This window comes from Chelonoidis abingdonii, chromosome 4 (assembly GCF_003597395.2).
Source record: "Chelonoidis abingdonii isolate Lonesome George chromosome 4, CheloAbing_2.0, whole genome shotgun sequence".
NCBI classification, from domain to species: domain Eukaryota; kingdom Metazoa; phylum Chordata; order Testudines; family Testudinidae; genus Chelonoidis; species Chelonoidis abingdonii.
The window spans coordinates 70797027-70816602 of record NC_133772.1 but is presented as its reverse complement, the minus strand read 5'-3'; the positions used below and the strand labels follow the sequence as shown (position 1 = coordinate 70816602).

Sequence of the window (19576 nt, the reverse complement as noted above, 5' to 3'; positions counted from 1 at the left end):
CCACCTTGGTCTCAGGATGTTGGAGAGACAAAGTACATGAGTCCAATATCTTTTACTGGACCAGCTTCTGTTGGTGAAAGAGACAAACTTTCAAGCCTAGGCAGAGCTCTTCTTCAGGTTATGTTATAACAGAGGCATCCTCGAGCAGCACGTTTCACGTGGTGAGGATTCCTGGCCACTGATGGGGGTGCTAGGAATGCTCTCCCCATGCATGCCCAGCCTTTCACTAACATGCATCATTCGACCAGCACACAAACTCCTGCACAGTTAAAGGGACCTTGCACTGAGCACCTTCTACTGGGGATACAGGCACCTTCTGCTCATTTACACTAGCTGGTAAGACATACAAAGGATTTTTTTTCGTTTATAATTTCTTCCCTTTGAAGATGAAAAATGCTGTCTAAATTTGAGCATTATTCCCCTTAATGGAGGATATTTGGGGTGGGGATCAATAAAGTGGGTTGCCTGCTGGAGCCCAGAAAGGGTTAATGCAGCAGTGGAGAGGTTTGGGGTGACGTCGTGCTTCTGGACGCCTGAGGAGTCTCTTGAAGGTAGTTCCCCTCTGGTGATGATGGGAGTGAGCAGAGGTCTGAAATCCGAGATGCCTCGCAGCCTGGACTTGGTGAGGTCCCAGTAAAAGCAGCTCGCCTGCTATCCCTCTCCCTGAGCAGTCACTCCGTTGCATTGGCCTGGGCAGCATGGAGCTAGCCCCCTGGACTCACATAGGACTCGCACTTCTCCAGTTCTTTTTCATCTCCTGCTTGCCAAGAGGTACTGTAAGTAAGCGAGTGCATTCTATACATGGCTGAATGCTTCCCTTCCCTTTACTATGGGCAGGGGGCTTTGATCTCTTGCTGCTGTCCCGAGAAGAGGAGAGATCTGAAGGGATGTTAATAATAGAAGGGGCTTATTTATTTATTTATTTATTTATTTATTTATTTGTTACTGGCACCAGTGAGAAACATCCAGGATAATTTCCCGAGACATTTAACAGACTTAAAAGGGAAACAACTGGCTGAATTTATTGGCCAATGGCCATCAAGAGAAGGGAGTGCAATCACTTCATCTACTTAGTGCTTTATTTTCTCAACATTCCGCACTAAGGAAATAATGATAGAAAGGGCACTTAAGTCTATGATTTGTAAAGCTTAATTTGTTTGTCTTGGCAACAGAGACCAACATCAAGAGGGGAGGAGAAAAAAAAAAACAACAGGGAAAGAAGAAAAACAAAAGCCACACATTGTTTCCGACCTGAGCTTTAGTTCTGCCAGTATTAGTGTTTCAAAGGGGAAACCTTGTTAAAGCTGAATGATCTTTTTATAGCAAATTCTTATTCCACTTTCTGCTGAACCAGCATACTCAGTTCCCTCTTGATAAGGTTAACAATGAGCATTTCAATAGAAGCACACACATTTATTATGATTATTCCTAAGAATGTGCATTGTTTACATGTGAATGCAGCTCTAGCTACTTATAAACATTGGCTCCTAATGTCAGCTCTTCGTGCTGCTCTGTGAGGAGTGTTACCCATTAGAAACCAGCAGAGGACTCAGAGATAAGGCGCCTCTAAATCACTGTTTCTCAATGACCTGACCGGTCGGTGGACCAGTGCCGGTCCCTGAGAGATCCCTGACATATAGTTTAGGAAGGCAGCATGCTGGTCCTTGGTATCAAAAAGACAGAGAAACACTGCTCACATGTCAGTTGTGAGAGACCTATGATATCGGAATTCCCAGTAAGGTAAGTATCTCTTTAAAAAAATAATGACAGTAAATGTCACGTAAACACTCCAGTGACCCAGACAATGCAGCTTTCAATAGCTATAAATAACACAGTATTTATGATAATGGCTCAGGATCCTCCCCAGTCTTCGTGGGGAGAGAGGCATAAATAGAGTGGCTTCCCTCTGTCGCAATTTTATTCCTGTCTCTCAGATAGGCCCTGGGTGGAGGATGGGCACTTTCTATGCAGGTCATGTGCTTCCAAAATGTTAACAAGGGGCTCCTCCAAAAGGTTCTGACTCAGTGATACAGGTGAACATTCCCTGGGAAAAATACTCTGCCTCTCACTCCACAAAACCCGTTAATTCTTTCCATTGTTTCCCCTCCCAAATGCATCAACCCTTTCTCTCTAATCCTCAGCCCACAATTAATCATGCTTCACTCTCCCCTCTACCTGATGTGACTCTGCTACCCAGCAGCTGTTCCTTACCCTAGCAGCAGTGACGGCAGGTGGGTCCATCCATCCCACAGCCTCTGCTGATGGCAAAAGAATAACCTCACAGTCTCTAGTTATGGAGTGGTTGTTCTAGTGGAGAGTAAATCCCCCTTAGTTGTTGGACTGGGTGGTCAGTGGTGGATGAGTGCATTTTTGGAACTGGAGGTGGGCAGGTCTCTCCTGACTGCTGAAGGCCTCAGAGGTGGGAGGAGGTCTTTACCAGGCTGATGATGGTGGTGAAATGGGTTTTCCTTGGCTGGTGATTGGAGGAATGGGCCTCCAGGTCCCCTGCTGGTACTAATTCTTCAGATGTTGGGAAGGTAGGCACCAGCATGGCAAGAGGTGAGCTACAGTGATTGTAGGACTCCCTCTCAATGCAGCAGCACATTGGCCCTATCTCCTGTCCTGCTCCTCCTCTTGCACTGCTATAGCTGGTGGCAGGGAGGAGTGCAGGGACTATGTGAGCTTTCCCCACATACACCTGGAGGAATTGGTGGGGGATGCAAGAAGGGCGTTCCCCATATAGCAGGGTCATTCAGAAAAGATGGACCATTTTAAAGAGCAGAGCAGCCTTCACATTTTGGGGCAGGTTCAGAAACAATGGTATGCCACCAAAGGAAGTAACCAATTTCTGTCCATGATTATCACACCCTACTATACAAGTTTTGTGGGGATTTGGGGACAGGGTGGGGGTAAAATTAAGGAGCTGGGTTTTGGAATAAACCTGAAGCATAGCTTATTCGTATTTCCTAAAAAGGATGTGCATATGTTGAGGACCCCATGTCTCTTGCTGCAAAAGTGGACCCCAAATGAATTCAAGATACATCCAGATGCATTCAATCTTAGCCACTGGGTTACCTCAGTTTATGTATTTTTAGACTCTTCACAAGGACAAAGGGCTAGAGACTTTCATTCTAAATGAAAGCTGGGGTTACCTTTCATAGGACCCCAAGGGCCAGACCTGGTAACAAGAGGCTTGCAGGATGCCCTGCCAGCTCATCAGTGCCCTGTACATTGTCCATCCACCAGACCTACGAGGACCCCCACCTTAATACTGTCAGTATCAGTATAACTTTGGGTGCTGTCTCCTATGTGAGATGAAACCCCAACATTCCGAGCTTCCAGGGTCAGAAGCCACCAGGGGAGGTATTGCCATATGGATATATTAGAGGGGGATGGGGTCAGGGGCTATAGAAACAATATAGATGCTCTAGTTTAGTGAGAGAACCCCATGTCCCTTGCGTAGAGGGGGGTAAATCCCACATCCCCATGGGAACAATTGAAAGGAAATTCTGGGATGTGAGCCTCATGGCTTTTCCTGATATCCCTGTGCGTAATTGCAAGGAATGTTATTTGTAAGCAAACCTGCTGAGGTGCTCAGGGTGATGGACAAGAATTCATAATAAAGACTAGAGACTAGTTCAGTCCAAAATCCTTTCTCCAAACACCCACAGATGCTGGAACTGTTTGGAGATGGATATGAACTTTGGGGCTTGCCCTTCTCTGTAGAATGGAAAGGACCAACACCTTCCACACTTTGGGCAAGTTCAGCTCAATATCCTAATAAAGAGGTGAGCTTTGTGGGCTTGGGCTCCATGTGCTGGTGGGCTCTCCTTCCAGCTCAGGAAAGAAACAGTGTCCTGCCCAAGTCCATTTCAGGCCCTTGTCTCTCTGCACCGTTCATTCATCAAACACAAAAACTCAAGAGTAACACCAAACAAAGGAATTCCCTTGCCCAAGGTGACCTGTAGTCCTCAGAAGTCTTTCACCTTTCCTCTCAGTGGTGGAAGGAAGCCACACCTTTCCCTTAAGTCTCTTGCTAGCTCATGTGACAGGCAGGAGCCCATAACCCTTTCCCGGCTGTTTTACCCAGTCACAGACCCATCTCAAACTCATGATAGCAAACTAACTACAGCAAGATAATAATGCCAAAACTACACAGGGGAAGCTGAGAGTGGGGCAGAGTTGGGGCAGACTGGCCCAGAGTGCTTTAGAGGCTGAAAGCATCCTGCTCATTTTGGTTTATGGCCTGTATTTTGACCTGAGTGGTCAAAAACCTACACTGAGGAGGTGGGGTTTGAGGTTTCCAGGGCTAGGGGAGGATGTGGGTTGAAGAGGAGGGTGCTCGAGAAGATTAGGATCTGAACAAGGTTTGCTATGGTCTGTACTTGTAGCATAGCATTCTGGTCAGTGACCCAATCAGCCTGCCCAGAAGGGGAAGAGGCTATTTTGGTGGGCTCAGTATAAGGCAATGAGGAAGGGAGAAAGTTCTCAATATGGGGCAATGGTGCGTGTGATAAAAATTGCCTTTGGGAAAAAAATGGTGCTGTTGAAATGTGGGGAGCAAGGAACTGAGAGCTGCCGCTGGGGTAAATATCAACCCCTTGGTCCCTGTCACGACTGCTTATAAATTAGAGTCCTCAAAATGTCAGTAGAAATACCTGCTGGGATGAGGTGGCCTGTAGAACACTGCAGTATTTATTGTACAAAGGGGATTTGTAGGGCTCGTGTTGCCATGCTGGAATTAGAATGGGTACAACATTGACTTTCTTGTGTTGGAAGACTGTGCTCGGCGTTAGGCTGACCACTCATTTGGTGTCACGTCGGCAATGAAGATCAAGGACCAGAAAACCCTAGAAATATTCTTGTTATGTGCTGTTCCTGCCATCAGACCACCTAGATGGCCCACTTCCAGCCCCGGCACATACCAAGTTACTCTCAGACTTTTTCAAACAGCCTCACTTTTGTCAGACTTTTACTTGGCCTTGTTTTTAGTTACATGGAGGTATTTTCAGAGTTGCTTTTTAGGATGGGTCAGGCAAGGTCACTCTTATAGAGAAACAAACTTCAAAATCATATTCAAATTCCTATTTATGACAGAACAAAGACCTGAAAAGTCATTTGTTCCCCCCACTAACAATCCTTCTTTTCCTTTCTACAGAGGAAAAGCTTATGAGAGGGTTTTGTTGTTGTATTCTTGCTAAGAAGCAAAGTTCCTGTGTTTATAAAGCGTATAATTGGTGCTTAGTATTGGTATTTAATATACAGTAACAATTCTACAGCCATCCAGGAACTTCACAGTTGTCACTTTGCTGCACATCTGGGCCACTCAGTACTTCATTGCAGTATTCGGAGCCTCTTGCATCAAAACAGGCCCCACCTCTTGAACTACAGTAGAGTCTCCATTACACTGTTATCAGTATAGAGCACTGTTTGCAGCCCAATCAGTACACAGTTGCGGCCCATGTGACATCCTCAGGGACATATAGGTAGTATATATATTGTGTGGATGAGGCCCAAATAACATAGAGAGCTGCATATGTGGCCCACAATGGTTAAACAGGTTAAGAACCACTAATGAAGGGCTTATAAAACACAGTTGATCAGATCTGATCCAGCAGCAGGCAGGTGTATTTACACTAAAAAGTGTAATTAATACTTTAAAAAATACAGTACTTAAATGGAAAGTATTTTTTGTGGGTAGTTTAGTCCACTTCAAATATACTTCTGCATCTGGAATTAAAACTAGCTTCAGCGCTTAAAAAATGATAAAAATATCATTGAATAACACTTATGGCACTTTTTGTCTTTATAAATATTCAATAACTAAGGGGACAATGTTAACCAGGAATCTAAGCAATGCATAAAAAAGAATTAAAAGCAGTGTCAGCACTTGTTCATGAATTCACCTGCCAATTTTTGTGGCTTATATACAAACACTTTCCCTTTGTTTTCCTTCCTTCCCTCCCTTTTTTCTGTGTGAAACGCCTCACAACTAGCAGGGAAAACATACTAACAGGGGAAACAATGACTCTGAGTCCTCACAAAGTTGCTGTCCAATGCACAAAGTAAGCAAACTGAATAGAACAGGAAAATATTTCCCCCTTTCAGCTATCTTAGTTGTTTCCAAGAATTGTAAGTACAAAAATTTCAGAGAGGAGTATGATTTTTCAAGTTGACATTTTTGCCTTCATCCTTTCAACATCTGTAGGAAGCTGGATATTATGAGCATCATTTGTACAACATGGAAACTGAGGCAAAAAGAGGGTAGAACAAAGACCTTCATTTTCAGCAGCGATTTGTGATTTTGGTTGCCCCACTTTCTGAGTGCCCAACTTGAGATATTTTGAAGGGGCTTGATTTTCAGAGGTGCCAAGCACCGACTACTATGCCTGCAATCCACTGGGGCTGCAGATATGAAGCACCTTTCAAATCAGGTCTCTAGATATCTCAGATGGGGCACCCAAAATACAAGACATCCAAAATTAGTGCTCTGTGGCTATGTTGACATTGCATTCAGAAGTGTGACTGGAACACACACAAAGATACCCAAGCTAGCTTTGATCTAGCTAGTGCAGCAACAGGGACTAAGCACTTGAGTACATACCCAGGGTCCCAGGAGGGCTTCAGTGATGTACCCAAAATCAATAACAATTAGTTTTAGGGACAGGATTAGAAAGCTATTGTTCTTGACTCCCAGGCTTGTGCTCAGACCACTAGACAATGACTGAAATCCTGGGCCTATTACAGTCCGTGGGAGAGTTTTCCTATTCACTTCAGTGGAGCCAGGATTCTCTCTTGTTTACAGCTGATAAATTATATAGCTGCTGTGTGTGCTCAGAGCTCTCATAGACTTTAATGTCAGTTCAGCCCACAACACCTACAGGATGGGGACCAGAGCTAATTGCAATATTCTCAAGAATGAAAGTACAATGGAATAAAAAAAAATAAAGCAAATTTAAAACCAATAAGCACAGACCTGAAAGGGAAAGAAAATGTATCACCACTTGTTGGGTTTCACCTCTGTCAGTGCTATTTTTTTTTAATGAGAAAAACTCATTTCAAAGGTATAACACTAGGGAACATTATTTAAAATGAAAAGCTTTTAAAAATTGCTCTTGAAAGTCAGACCCAAGCTTTCTCCATACAAGAGAACAGTTGTTAATGAGTATCATAGAGTAAGAATAAAATAAAATAAAAAGGGTCGTATTTTTCCTGTCTAACTGGTTATATAAATGTCCAAAGGGATGCAAAAGGAGTGTATCTGTTCAAGCTTACTCTTAATTATAAAAAGCTTTTAATTTGCACAGCACAATTGTCAGAATTCTGGATATAATTACTTAAAGGGAAAACTGTCAATTTAGGCCTCCAGATTAGGTGCAACCCATTATTAAAATAGAAATAACTTGTGATTTGTTTAACGTTAATGAAAACCATTTTTTTAAATGGATTTCTATAGTCCCCTGGAGTGTTTGCAACATAAATTTTGCAACAATGTACTAAGGAAACTGAATGTAAGCAAAAGTGAACTTGACCAGTCTTTTACCATTGGCAAAAATAAAGGAAGGTCAAAAAATTACAGCATACAAAAGAAGTCCAAAATAATTTATTTCTGTAGAAGTATTTCATTTTTAATTAATGCTTAATTATTAAGACGGGTAATGCCCAAACTGTGATTAGTAACATGGATTTTAGTTTTTTTGAAATGTGGGATTAGGTTTTTATAAATTAACTATTTTATCTTGACAACTTCGCCTTATGTCCAGTATATTTGAGGATGTTGCTACCTGAAAAGTGACATCAAGATATTTGCAGGAATGTTTCTTATTAATTATTATTATTTTACCAGTTTAGACCTGGATCCACAAATATATTTTGTCTCATAATCTCTACTGATTGCAATAGGATCTAGGCATTAGCCCTTGTCTAGCAAATTTCATTCCTTGATCTCAAAGCATAGACTAGGGAGAAGGGTAAGTATCATCTGACGAAGTGGGTATTCACCCATGAAAGCTCATGCTCCAAAACATCTGTTAGTCTACAAGGTGCCACAGGATTCTCTGCTGCTATCACTAACTAGATTTTACAGCTGGGGAAAGTGAGCCATGAGAAAGCAGAAGTAGCTTGTAGGTTTTGAAATTGTCGTAATTCAAACAATAATAAGAATGTGGTTTATACTCTCTTCCTTTCTCTTGGGAACCATCTGACTGTTGGATCCAGCAGTGCCATAGGATTCTCTCTCTTTTTGTGAGTTTTGGACAGCATTAATGTATCATTTTTGTATAAAGAGTATGGGAATTGGGGCACTGCCCTCTTTTTTCTCTAGTTACTGGGGGAAAAGTGTGGATGTTTATTTTGAAAATCAGGATTAAATGAACTAACTAGTTTGAGATGAAAAACTGTATATCTCATTCCTAATCCCCCGGAGTCATCCAGTCCCTGACAAACCATGGCTAATATGGAGCCCACAAGCGAAAGTCTCTGTATCCCAGTTTTCCATTCTCTTCTGTCATACAGTCCATGATAACCTGAATCTGGTTACAGCTAATAACTTAAAGGTGCAGGGTAACATTTTCAAACGTGCCTTTGGCTAGGTCTACACTATAATATTCCACTGGCATGGGTATGTTGGTCAGAAGTGGGATGAGATTTGATGCCTTACCGATACAGTTGTGCTAGCAAAAGCCCCCAACACAGATGCAGTTATACCTCCAGAAGTATAGTTTGTTTTGTTTGATGGGGAGTGGGTGTCGAATGAGCTATGCCAGCAAAATCACAGCTTTGCTGGTATAAACTGCAAATGCCCTCAGAGCACTTTGCTGGTATAGTATACTGATATTACTGAAAAAACACACTCTTACATGGGGATGAGAGAGTGTCCATGGGGAATTGTAGTGTTATAACTAACTTTAGCTTATACCCATATAACTTTCCATGTAGACAAGCCCTTGGTCACTTAGGAGCCTAAATCCCATTGATTTTCAATGGGATTTAGGTGCTTAACACTTTCTGAAAGTTTATGTGGAAGGTTTTGTATCTCACTCCCAACGCCCTAGAACCATCCAGTTCCCTCCCCCTACAACCTGGAACTAGTCTGGTTGCCCCTGATCTAGCAGCAAAATGCTGATGCTTTTTGGCTCAGTCCAACCGTCACTGAAGTCAGTGTCAAGACTTGACGAGAGTGGAATCAGGCTCATATCCCATTCTCAGGCCCCAGGAGCTACATGCTCTTCCAGCCCTCAGACTGAGTAAAGCTGGTGATTTAGAGTTTCTCTCTTCCCAGCCACCTCGCCCTTATTTCAGTAAGACCTTATTGTCTATATAAACCCTTTTAAGCTTTTTTTTTTTTTTTAACTTAAAGAAATACCATGGAACTATTTGCGGGAGGGGTGCAGAGTGTGGAAAGAGAGATGCACCCCTCTCTGGAGAGGTTTCCAGCTCTTCAGAAGGATGCAGTGAAAGCTACATTTTGGTTGCTTGTGTTTTCATTGAATTGCAAACAATAGTTCTGTCAACTCCTCTGACGTGAGTAGTAATAAAATAATTTCTTGTGGGACTTTATCACCTCGTTCTCTGAGGTCCTGCAGTTTGGGATAGGATTGCATTTGAGGTTTGGCAAGGAGGTGGCTGGGTGAGTCATATGTATGCCCCGACCATCCCGGTGATGGAAAACACAGACTCTCTTCTGTCAAGGCGATGTGATTAATAAACTGTTTCAGTTCCTCTGCCACACTCCATGCTGGGCAGCACAAGCAGGTCACTCGGCGGGAGGGGGCAGCTGCCTTTTTAGAAAGGTGAAGATGAAATAAGTCTATTTGAAACAAGGAATAAAAGAATCCTAGGCAGGAAGGAAAGAGAAATTATGTCGGAGGCTGACAGCCAGGGAGCATTCCTCAGGACTAGACTTGCTGTGGATTCATTTGCAGAGTGCATTGGGTACTAATGAAAGGTTGACAGCCCTGAAGATTAGCCATGGAGCTGCTATAGTGCAAAGGCCCAGATTCATCCCTGGGTCAGCCCTGTGTAATATATGCTATATAAGTGAGAATATGAGTATCATTTATGTAGAGGCAAAAAGAGGTTAAGAACAAACCATTTTCCACAGGACCAGTCCTAGGGTCAGTGCACAGACTGTGACTCTCCTATTCAGCAGTTCAGCTCCCAGGACAAACTAAACTGAACCCCACTCTGCAATAGCTTTGATAGGCACGTCTACAGTGTAAGTGGAGTGACCTGTGTTAGTGGGGCTCATGTTAGTGTGCTGAAAATAGCTGTGTGGATCCTGCCGAGGCTTGGGTTAACCACCCGGGGGGTGAGACCCTCGAGTGAGTCTTTGGGCTCTCTGATGAGATGGCTCACAAAGGGGTCATTAGTACATAGTAAGCTGGGGATGCCAGGCTGGATCCCTCCATTCCTGCTGGGTACTGGACAACCATCAGATGGTAATGGCCCTCAACATTACAGGTGCATTTATGTGCTTACTAATAACTGTGAGTGCAAATAAAAAGGATGCACACATCTAAGTACCGTACTGAACCTGCAGACCAGGTAGATAGACCTGGAAACATACCTACAATAGCAAAGGCGAGGTTGAAGATCTCTTAAAAATCAGATCCCAGATCACTACCGCCAAAAAGGACTGGACTCGAACCAGTGACTGAGAGGTGAAAAGTTCCACACTATACTGACATGCTCCTAAGTCAACCAGTTACTCCCACCCACTCTCTAACACCTTTTCCCCTGCCATTTGCATTCTTTAATAACATTGCTCTTTCTTGCTCACAGTTTCCATGACCTGCAGCTGGTTTCTTATGTGCAGTTTGTGCCTGGATCTAATGGCCTTTTCTTCCATCATGAAAACCTTATAAATTAGCCCATTGTTTGTTTGCTTGTTCTTGTTTCAGATAAATATTTTGCATGAGGAGTTTTGCAACTCAGCCTCTTTTAGAGTCATTACAAGTCTCTGCCTGGACATGTTTCACACTCTCCGGAAATACAGCTGCTGGCTACAAGTCAGACTTGCTCCTTTGAAGGGTGCTTCTATTAGCAAAGTCAAGCCACTAACTGCCCCACAAATATTTTAGCCATGATTCAAAATGGTCCAGCTTCTAATTTATTGCATTTAGCTCCACCAATCAATCCCTCCTCCCCTCTTCGTTCCTCTCCCCTCACTTATGAAACTAATGGTGAAGGGTGAGTGGGGAAGTAAACTGAGTCCCCAAAAGGGATGAAGTGCCATACTGCCCCCAAAAACAAGAGAATAGCAGCAGGGGAGCAATTATGCCTCTCTGAGTCACAGCTCCTTCCTGGAGCTCCTGCTGGGGCAGAATATCTGTGTGCTCTTCTAAAGGCTCAATCTAGCCTTCATCAAGACAAAAATGGTCTTTAATATATGTTAGTCGCTCTTTTTATGTCCACTTTAAAGTGTCCAAGCAAAATAGCCCTTTCACCTTTTATTACACAGGATGAGGAGACGTGTAAAGCAAGCTGGATTCCAGAGTTATTAAAGACACACTGTCAAGTCTTTATGTAGATTAAAAAAAAAAAAGTGTACAAAACCTAAGAACAATAGATTCCATTATTTTTTGTTTTAAACCCAGAGGAAATGGTTAAAAATGCCACACCCAGAAATTCCCCTGCCATGTGTACTCCCCAAACTTTGCAGCCCTGTGTTAGTGCATGAGAATCTGAAAGTGAATTAAATTGGTTATAAATCAACGGAAAGCCTATTTCAGTGTCTCAGCTAAGTGCAAGAAGTGAGCAAACAGCAGACACAGGGAAAAGGAAATCTCATGTTTATAATTCTTTAAGGGCCAGAGTCTGCTAACCCTTCCCTATGCTGCTTTACTCTGCAAATAGACCCGAAGAATCTGGCCTGTGGGTCTGGTCTAGTTGTACCATTGTGATTTGATATCAGTTTAGTTAAAAACACTAACAATTTTGTATGCGGATACTCAGATTGTTTTAAACCTGGCTTATATCACTTGCATTGGTAAATTTATCAGCATAATCTAAACTGATATAGATCCCATTTATCGCTATGTACTAGAAATCTTTAAGGAAATGAGATTTCCAGCTTGATTTTGGAAACTGAAGAGATTTACATAAAATTTGTTAAAACTTTCAAATTTCAGGCTATTTGTTCAGGGGCTCAGCTTTCACTAGGAAAGAGCTGCTTTCTAGGACACCTAATTGCATTGTTCTTTTTTAATGGTGGATGGTGAGACGTGTTGAATTGGAATGTCAAAAGTTGAGCAGTTTTAATTAGGAGAATGGTCTTGGCTTAGGGTGAATAGTGGTGAACAGGGACAGGCAAAATCAGATAATTATACCTTTGTAATCAATTTGCTTAGGAATCTGCATGAAATACAGTTCACAGACAATCTATACATCACACATCTATATTTCTGTAGAAGAAAGAGGTATAGTTATGTGTTTAGTGGACCCAATATGGTCCAGTTGTTGTCTGCTGTTCTGAGAGTCAGGCGACTTGAGTTTAATTTTTGGCTACTGTTTTCACTCTGGGACCATGGGAAAAGACACGTCACCTCCTCAGTTGCCCATTTGTAAATTTGGAGTAATGATACAAATCTTTGCTGTATAAGAATTAAGTATTATTATGATTTTAATGCAAGCATATGTTATTGGATTGGACAATTACCAAACAAACCACCACCTCCCCAAATGCCAGGAGTTGCATTTTTGTTGTAGATGGGAAGAAGGCAGGCAACAATCAGGCTTAGAATGCAAACTGACTTTTGACTAACTCTGGATTCAAACTGTGATGCAGTTCCCAGGAGTCTGTGAAGCTGGAGCTAGGAATAGGCTATGGAATTACACCAGGGATGAATTTTGCCTACAGCGATTTAGCTCTCCAGCTAAATATAAAAATCAAGAAGCTGTAGGTGGTCCCTTTTTGCTGGGCTGACTAACTATCATTAAGAAGAAAGGCAAGCTTGTGAGTGAGACTCAGGCTTCATCAGGGCATGGAGAATTGAGTGAGGCAGACCTACCACTGAATCCTACAGAGAGTTGACTCAGACCTCATTATTAAATTATGAGACACACTGAATCAAAAAGGAACTGTGTGAAAAGGAAGCCAGGTAACATGGATGGGAGTTCCGCTCCTTAATAGCAATGTCTGGTTTGTTGCAATAGCAAAGCAATTCTATCGCTCAGAACAAAAAGGAAAGAATATTCTGTGGCCAAAAAGGAAAAAAGAGAGTCTCATTATGTTTCTTTCACATCTCATCTCTCCGGTCTGCTCTCTCACTTCTTATTATCAGGCTCCAGGAAAACAGCCATCAGGTCTGTCAACTGGCTAAGAGACACGCTGACAGCATCATGAGCTCATTAGATTCCAATTTGTAGAGTTAGACAGTATGGTGGAGGAAGGGAGATGGGATCTGTAGATTTACTGTATTAGTCTGCAGTCACTATCCAAGGTATTTCAAGCTGTGGTTTCCTAGAAAGGCACTGCCAGGATAGATTAAATCTCAAAATGTAGCAGTGGGAGGTAATTAAAAATGATTTAAAAATCCTGATCTAATTAGAAATGTTTTCATGACATGAAATTTCAAACAAACAAAAATCAGTGGAACAAACTGTTTTCTCCTGCAATGAAAGCAGCAGGTACTAGTGAAATGAAACTAGGAAATACACTTGACTAGAAGCCAGAAATGAAATTGACCTCTTCATTCAGACTCGCCATTCTCCAAGCTGCATGAATAGCAAAATAATACACAAAATGGCAGGAAAATTAAACAGTCCAGCAGATATTTTAAATTCCTTTGGAATAAATAATCTAAATTGTAGATGAGGTAATGAACAAGGCCTGGGATTTTTAAAAAGAGCTTTAAAGTGAAAATGTCCCTTCAAACTGGGATTTTTCTCCTCTGAATGCAGAAGCAGGGAAGTCTAACAGAGAAAGGAAGGAGCATATTTCCTTAATTCTGGGCTTGGTGCCTCTTTGGCTGGCAATGCAAATCTGCCTCTTTGTGTTTTAGCCACTCAAACTCAATTTATGTTTTGGCAGGATCAGATATGTTACAACGTGGGTTGGCATTTGCCATGTTGCAGACCTGGGCCAACCTCATGCCATGTAGGATCTGACTATTAACTGAATAATAGTCAGTGAATTGGATAGTTCTCTGCATTATTTCTCCCCCACCATACTTTCTGTTTGCAGAATACATGGTGATCAATGAAAACTGCCCTGGAGCTGAATGGAATATCATGTGCCGGGAGTGCTGTGAATATGACCAGATCCAGTGTGTCTGCCCGGGTGGGAAAGAAAAAGTGGGCTACACCATTCCCTGCTGCAGGAATGAGGAAAATGAGTGTGACTCCTGTTTAATCCACCCAGGTGTGTTGTGTTGGTTTGTAACATTGTCCCTTGTACCTCTTGTGCTCTCACACAGGGTTGTGGGGAAGTGCCAGCATGTGCAGCCGTTCGTTGTGCACAGAACCAGATGGGGCACGCAGCCCATTTTGGCTGCCTGACTTCATGGATTGCTTATAGTCTTCTCAGGGATCCATCTGTGCCAGTGCAAGCGGCTCCTGCACCAGTGTGAGCTAATGCGTTCAGGATGTGGCCTCATGTAGCACCATTGCTGGTAACACTGTGGGCTGAGAGTTTCCAGGGTTCTCTGTGCAAGCCTTGGAGCTCTCCACAAGGTAAAGTCATAACTAGTTTCACACAGGTCATTTCTGGCAGGGGATTTGATTTCCTCAGCCTCCGGATCTGGTTTGTACATTGCATTATGAAATGAGAGGGGAAAGAGGCTGGGGAGTTAGGACTCTTCAGAAAGCGATGGGAAAGCAAAGTTAAAAGTAGAAAGAGGGAGAACAAGCAGAGAACAAATTAGATTTACTTACAACCAAGGACGGAGCCACGCTGCACTGACATCCAAACTCACACTTCCCTGAAGGGTTTTCAGAGCAGGGGGGATGGGATGTAGACATACAAGGCAGCTACCAGGCTCAGATCCAGATTTGAGAGCTTGAACTTGCCAATGTGGGGATGGATGAGATCCACAATAGTCAGCACCATGAAGACCACAAGCTTCTTTTGCAGGGTGAAAAGCAAACAAAGAGATTCTTCCCCCCCTTTTTCCCCACCCCATCCTCTCCCTTCAACACCAGCTGTCTAGATGTCATGCAACAAAGTGACTCTGCTTTCAGGCTGCACCATTTTTGAGAACTGCAAGTCCTGCCGCAATGGCTCCTGGGGTGGAACGCTAGATGACTTCTACATCAAAGGGATCTACTGTGCGGAGTGCAGAACAGGCTGGTACGGAGGGGACTGCATGAGTAAGTGCCCTCAGTGAGATACCTTACAACTGGGCAGGGTGGCACTGGGGATATAGTGGAGGGGATAGTGGAGGGGGTGACTTAATCGGTTCATAGGAATTGCCATGTGTGACGAAGTGGGAACGTTCTTAATGTTTTCTCTGAATACTGTGTGGGTGCCTCAGTTTCCCCTGTGTTTTTCTCAAGAATCTAGGTGGTGGGATAAGAGGATGTGATTGGTACAGAGCCCTAGAGGGCCAGTGTGATGATGTCTGCACAGAGAATGACCGACTCCCTGTCTCCTGGCAACTGATGGCCTGGGCCCCTCCCCTGCAAAGGTGCCAACTAAAGGTGTTGGGGAACAAAGGGATCAGGTGGCCTCCCGGCTTGGGAAAGAGACAAAGGCCAGAGGAGAGGCTGGAGAGTTTTAGTTTGAAGCTGGCTGGGGGAATGGAGGGAGCTCCAGTGCTGGGATCTAAGCTCCCTGCCCCTCAAAATGGATCTGCCTCAGGGGTCCTGTTGTCCTAACCTACAAGCTCTGTTTTGGACTGTGTTCCTCTCGTCTAATAAACTTTCTATTTTACTGGCTGGCTGAGAATCCCGGTGAATCGCAGGAAATGGGGGGTGCAGGACTCTGACTCCCCCACACTCCATGACACCATGCTATACCAAACCAGTGGTCCAGTTAGTCCAGCATCCTGACTCTGAGAATGGCCAGTACCAGAAGCTTCAGAGGAGGATGTAAGAAATCCTGCCGGGAACAGTTAGGTAATAATATGCAGTGCTCAGAGGGATAACTATCTGCTTGCCCTCATCAGTGAGAGATGGGCTTAGGCCCTGAAGCATGAGTGTTTATAAGCCTTCCAAACTCCTGATGTAGTTTTTTAATCGTTAACTATTGTAACTCTGGATGTTCTTGTTATCCATGTTATTTCTTTGGATTTAGACAAAAATAAAAAAGGTGCCTAACCAAACCCAGAGACTCTTGAGTAAACATAAAAAATCCTGTGGCACCTTATAGACTAACAGACATATTGGAGGTAAGCATCCAACGAAGTGGGTATTCACCCACGGAAGCTCATGCTCCAATACATCTGTTAGTCTATAAGGTGCCACAGGACTCTTTGTCACTTTTTACAGATCCAGGCTAACATGGCTACCCCTCTGATACTTGAGAAAGCATGAAGATTTACAAAAACATTTATATTAAATAGCAGCTTATCCTCACAGCCAGCAAAACTCAGGCCCCAACAAAGCACAAATCTTTCCTCGCACAGATGTAACCACCTTCCACAGCAGAAATACAGTGCTTTGTAACTTATTCTGATGGTCAAAAGACTGGGGCTATTTCAGACCAGAATGGGGCTATTTCAGGTTGCGTTCCAGAGTATTATAAAATAATAGAAAATTTTTTGTTTGTGTCCTGCTGAGCTCTTGGCCTCAATGTTCTCTTCTGCTAGTGAGTTCTAAGGCTAATGGTATAAAAAGGTATTTCCTTTTCTCAGTTTTAAATCTGCTGCCTTTCATCTTCATTGCCTGTCTCCTTGCCCTTGTATTATGAACAAGGATAAATAGTATCCCCACATGTACCTTCTCTGTTCTAGTCATTATTTTGTACACATATATCATGTCTCCTCTTATTCATAGCTTCCTAGGCTAGGAGAGTCCATTGTGATAATCTAGTCTGACGCTTGCATAACACAGTCCATAGACTTCCAGTATATAAAAATAAAAATTCATGGTGCAAGTATCAGGTTTTAAATACCTAAACTGTCTAGATGAGCATGTTCTAACTAGAGCAGAGTCCATTCAGGCCTCCATTCTTCTGAGGCTGATAAGCTGAGTTTCTCACGGTTTGCAGTGTGAGTTTTTTCTGATGACATTTTAACGACCATTTTTCTGACGACCATTCTGCTCTGTGTTGATACTAAAGATCCCATTGGACTGGACTTTCCATAGGAGTAGAGATAGGAAAGAACCATTGGGTCCATCAAGTCCTTCCTCCTTCTGCTGGCACAGAGTACAGCTACACTTCGAGCTGGGGGCATAATTTCCAGCTTGACGAGACATACCCATGCTAGCTCTGATCAAGCCATCATGCTAAAAATAAAGTGTAGCTATTGTGGCTCAAGTGGCAGGAGGGACTAGCCACCCTGAGCATAGGATGGGTTCCTTGGACTAAAATTTGGCACTGCCACCCAATCACCAGCCAGCGCATACCATATGCCAAGGCATTGCATCAAGGAGCATTACGGCCCTGGTGTTCACATTGGAATATTGTATTCATTCTGGGCTCTTCGCTAGCAGAAGGGTTTCAATTGACTGAGGGAATACAAAGGAGAGCAACAAATGTGACCTGTCTGCCTGGTGCTGTGTCTAAACACTGGAATGCACTTTGCTGGTGAGCACACTCTTTTTTCCAGTACCGTGAATGGCTGCTTATCCATGTTCTGCACATTTACGTCTTAGCCTTGAATGAGGATCATCAGTGTGGGGAGTAGTTTTGTTAAGCGAGCCAAAAAAGTGGGGCCTTTGTGGCTGAACTGGCAGAAACTGCCATTCTAAGGTTTTCTCAGCTGAAATTCACTGCTCACATCTGAACGTTTCTTTTCAGCTGGGAGAGCCGACCCTCTGTATGTGGGACACATCATTTTTTCCCATATAGCCTTAATTTTATTCTATTATTGAACATTTAAAATGCACAGGCAGCTGGAGTGCTCTACACACCTCAGGCATGATGCTTTAGAGTTTGCATTCTGGATTACTTAAAACCAGAACAATTTCCATTGGTCAGAGGACAAAAAGCTTTGTCTTCAAACGCAATTGCAGCCTACACTAGGAAAGTATGGTCCTTTGTCTCCCTCTAGTGGTGGTCAAATATGAAGTTTATGAGTCTGCTTCTGCTTCTTGCTAGAGGAGTTAGTCTTCTAGTTTAACGGACAGAATCTCTTGCTTTTAGATCAAAAGGTTCCTGAGTCAAATCTTACTGATGGCCTGAGCAGAATCAATTTCATAATCACTGTCTGAAAAATACTGAGAGTGGATTGCTATATGAAAAGAAAGACTTTCCTGTAGTTGGCAAAAAATAAAATAAAAAAAATTCTAAAGCTGCATTTTTTGGTCCATCACTTCCGTTTGAAGTCTGTGATTTCCCATTAGAAGTTGAGCAAATAATCACTTATAGAATCATTTACTTGTTTAGTAGACTCTCTCCTCTTTTTCTGGTGGTGGAATGGCTGGGAGCTGATCTCAGATTACTCATTATTTGACATTTTTTGCAAATTGCCTTGCTGTTTGAAGCCTAAATGGTGGAAATATGAGCTTTATTATGTAGTTGTGATTGGTCATGCAAGTCACATGGAGATTTCCCCTGGATAAGTGTTAAGCTTGTAATCAGGTTTCAGGTGCAAACACTCCAAGTAATTAGGTTTCAGTGTGCAAACTTTACACATGGTGTGAAGAAACATATGTGTAAATTATCACTATTTCTTGCTTTTAAATACTTGGGAGGTGCTCAGAGACTGTATGATAACAGAGGCTGTATAACTGACTGCTAGAGAACGTTTACCTTTTTAGCTGTTCAGAGACAGCAAACAGAGGAGGGAATAAGCACAACCAAAGCAGAGCCAATGTTGTCCTCCTAAATCTGAAGACATCTTAACACTACAGTTTGAGAGGCATGAAGTGCCCCATTCATCTCAATAAATTGTTGACTCTGAAGTTTAAAGATGACACATACTGGAGTGGTGGGTGTCAGTACAAAATCCTCAGATAGGCAAAAATGGCAACATTTGGGGCGGTTTCACTGCTGATCACCTTAGCAGAAATATGCAGCTAAAGTGCTCATCCTACAGTTCTAAATTACCTTCCATGCCTGCCCAGGTACCAACCAGCTAGGGTGACCAGACAGCAAGTGTGAAACATTGGGACAGGGGGTGAAGGGTAATAGGAGCCTATATAAGAAAAAGACTCAAAAATCAGGACTGTCCCTATAAGATCAGGACATCTGGTCACCCTACAACCAGCCAACTGTCTCGATGCAGCTGTGCCCAGGCAAGTTCTGCAATGCAGATCAGCATTGTGAATAAAAAAATCTGGGGCATATTAAGCCTCACAGTGGAGGTGTTAGGTTTAATGTGCTTTCAGCTTAATGTGCTGCCACTTCCAGCAGCTCCCATTGGCCCGGAGCACCGATCCGCGGCCAATAGGAGCTGCGATCGGCTGAACCTGCGGATGGGGCAGGTCAACGCACAGGCGCAGCACGCCAGGGGCTTTCCCTACACAAGTT

The 19576-nt window shown here is 43.1% G+C and overlaps 1 protein-coding gene across 4 annotated transcripts in view; it reads left to right on the top strand.

Annotated features, from left to right (window-relative positions):
- Positions 1-550: 550 nt before the first annotated feature.
- Positions 551-19576, top strand: part of PAMR1 (peptidase domain containing associated with muscle regeneration 1) — a 68544-nt gene continuing 49518 nt past the window's right edge. For 3 of the 4 annotated variants that reach the window (XM_032805102.1, XM_032805100.1, XM_032805099.1), the window contains exons 1-3: positions 551-771; positions 14186-14362; positions 15181-15309. In XM_032805102.1, the coding sequence (XP_032660993.1) occupies positions 699-771; positions 14186-14362; positions 15181-15309 (379 nt within the window). In that variant the 5' untranslated portion in view covers positions 551-698. Of the gene's footprint in view, positions 777-14185; positions 14363-15180; positions 15310-19576 lie in introns of all 4 variants that reach the window. The other variant, XM_032805101.1, reaches the window with a different exon arrangement.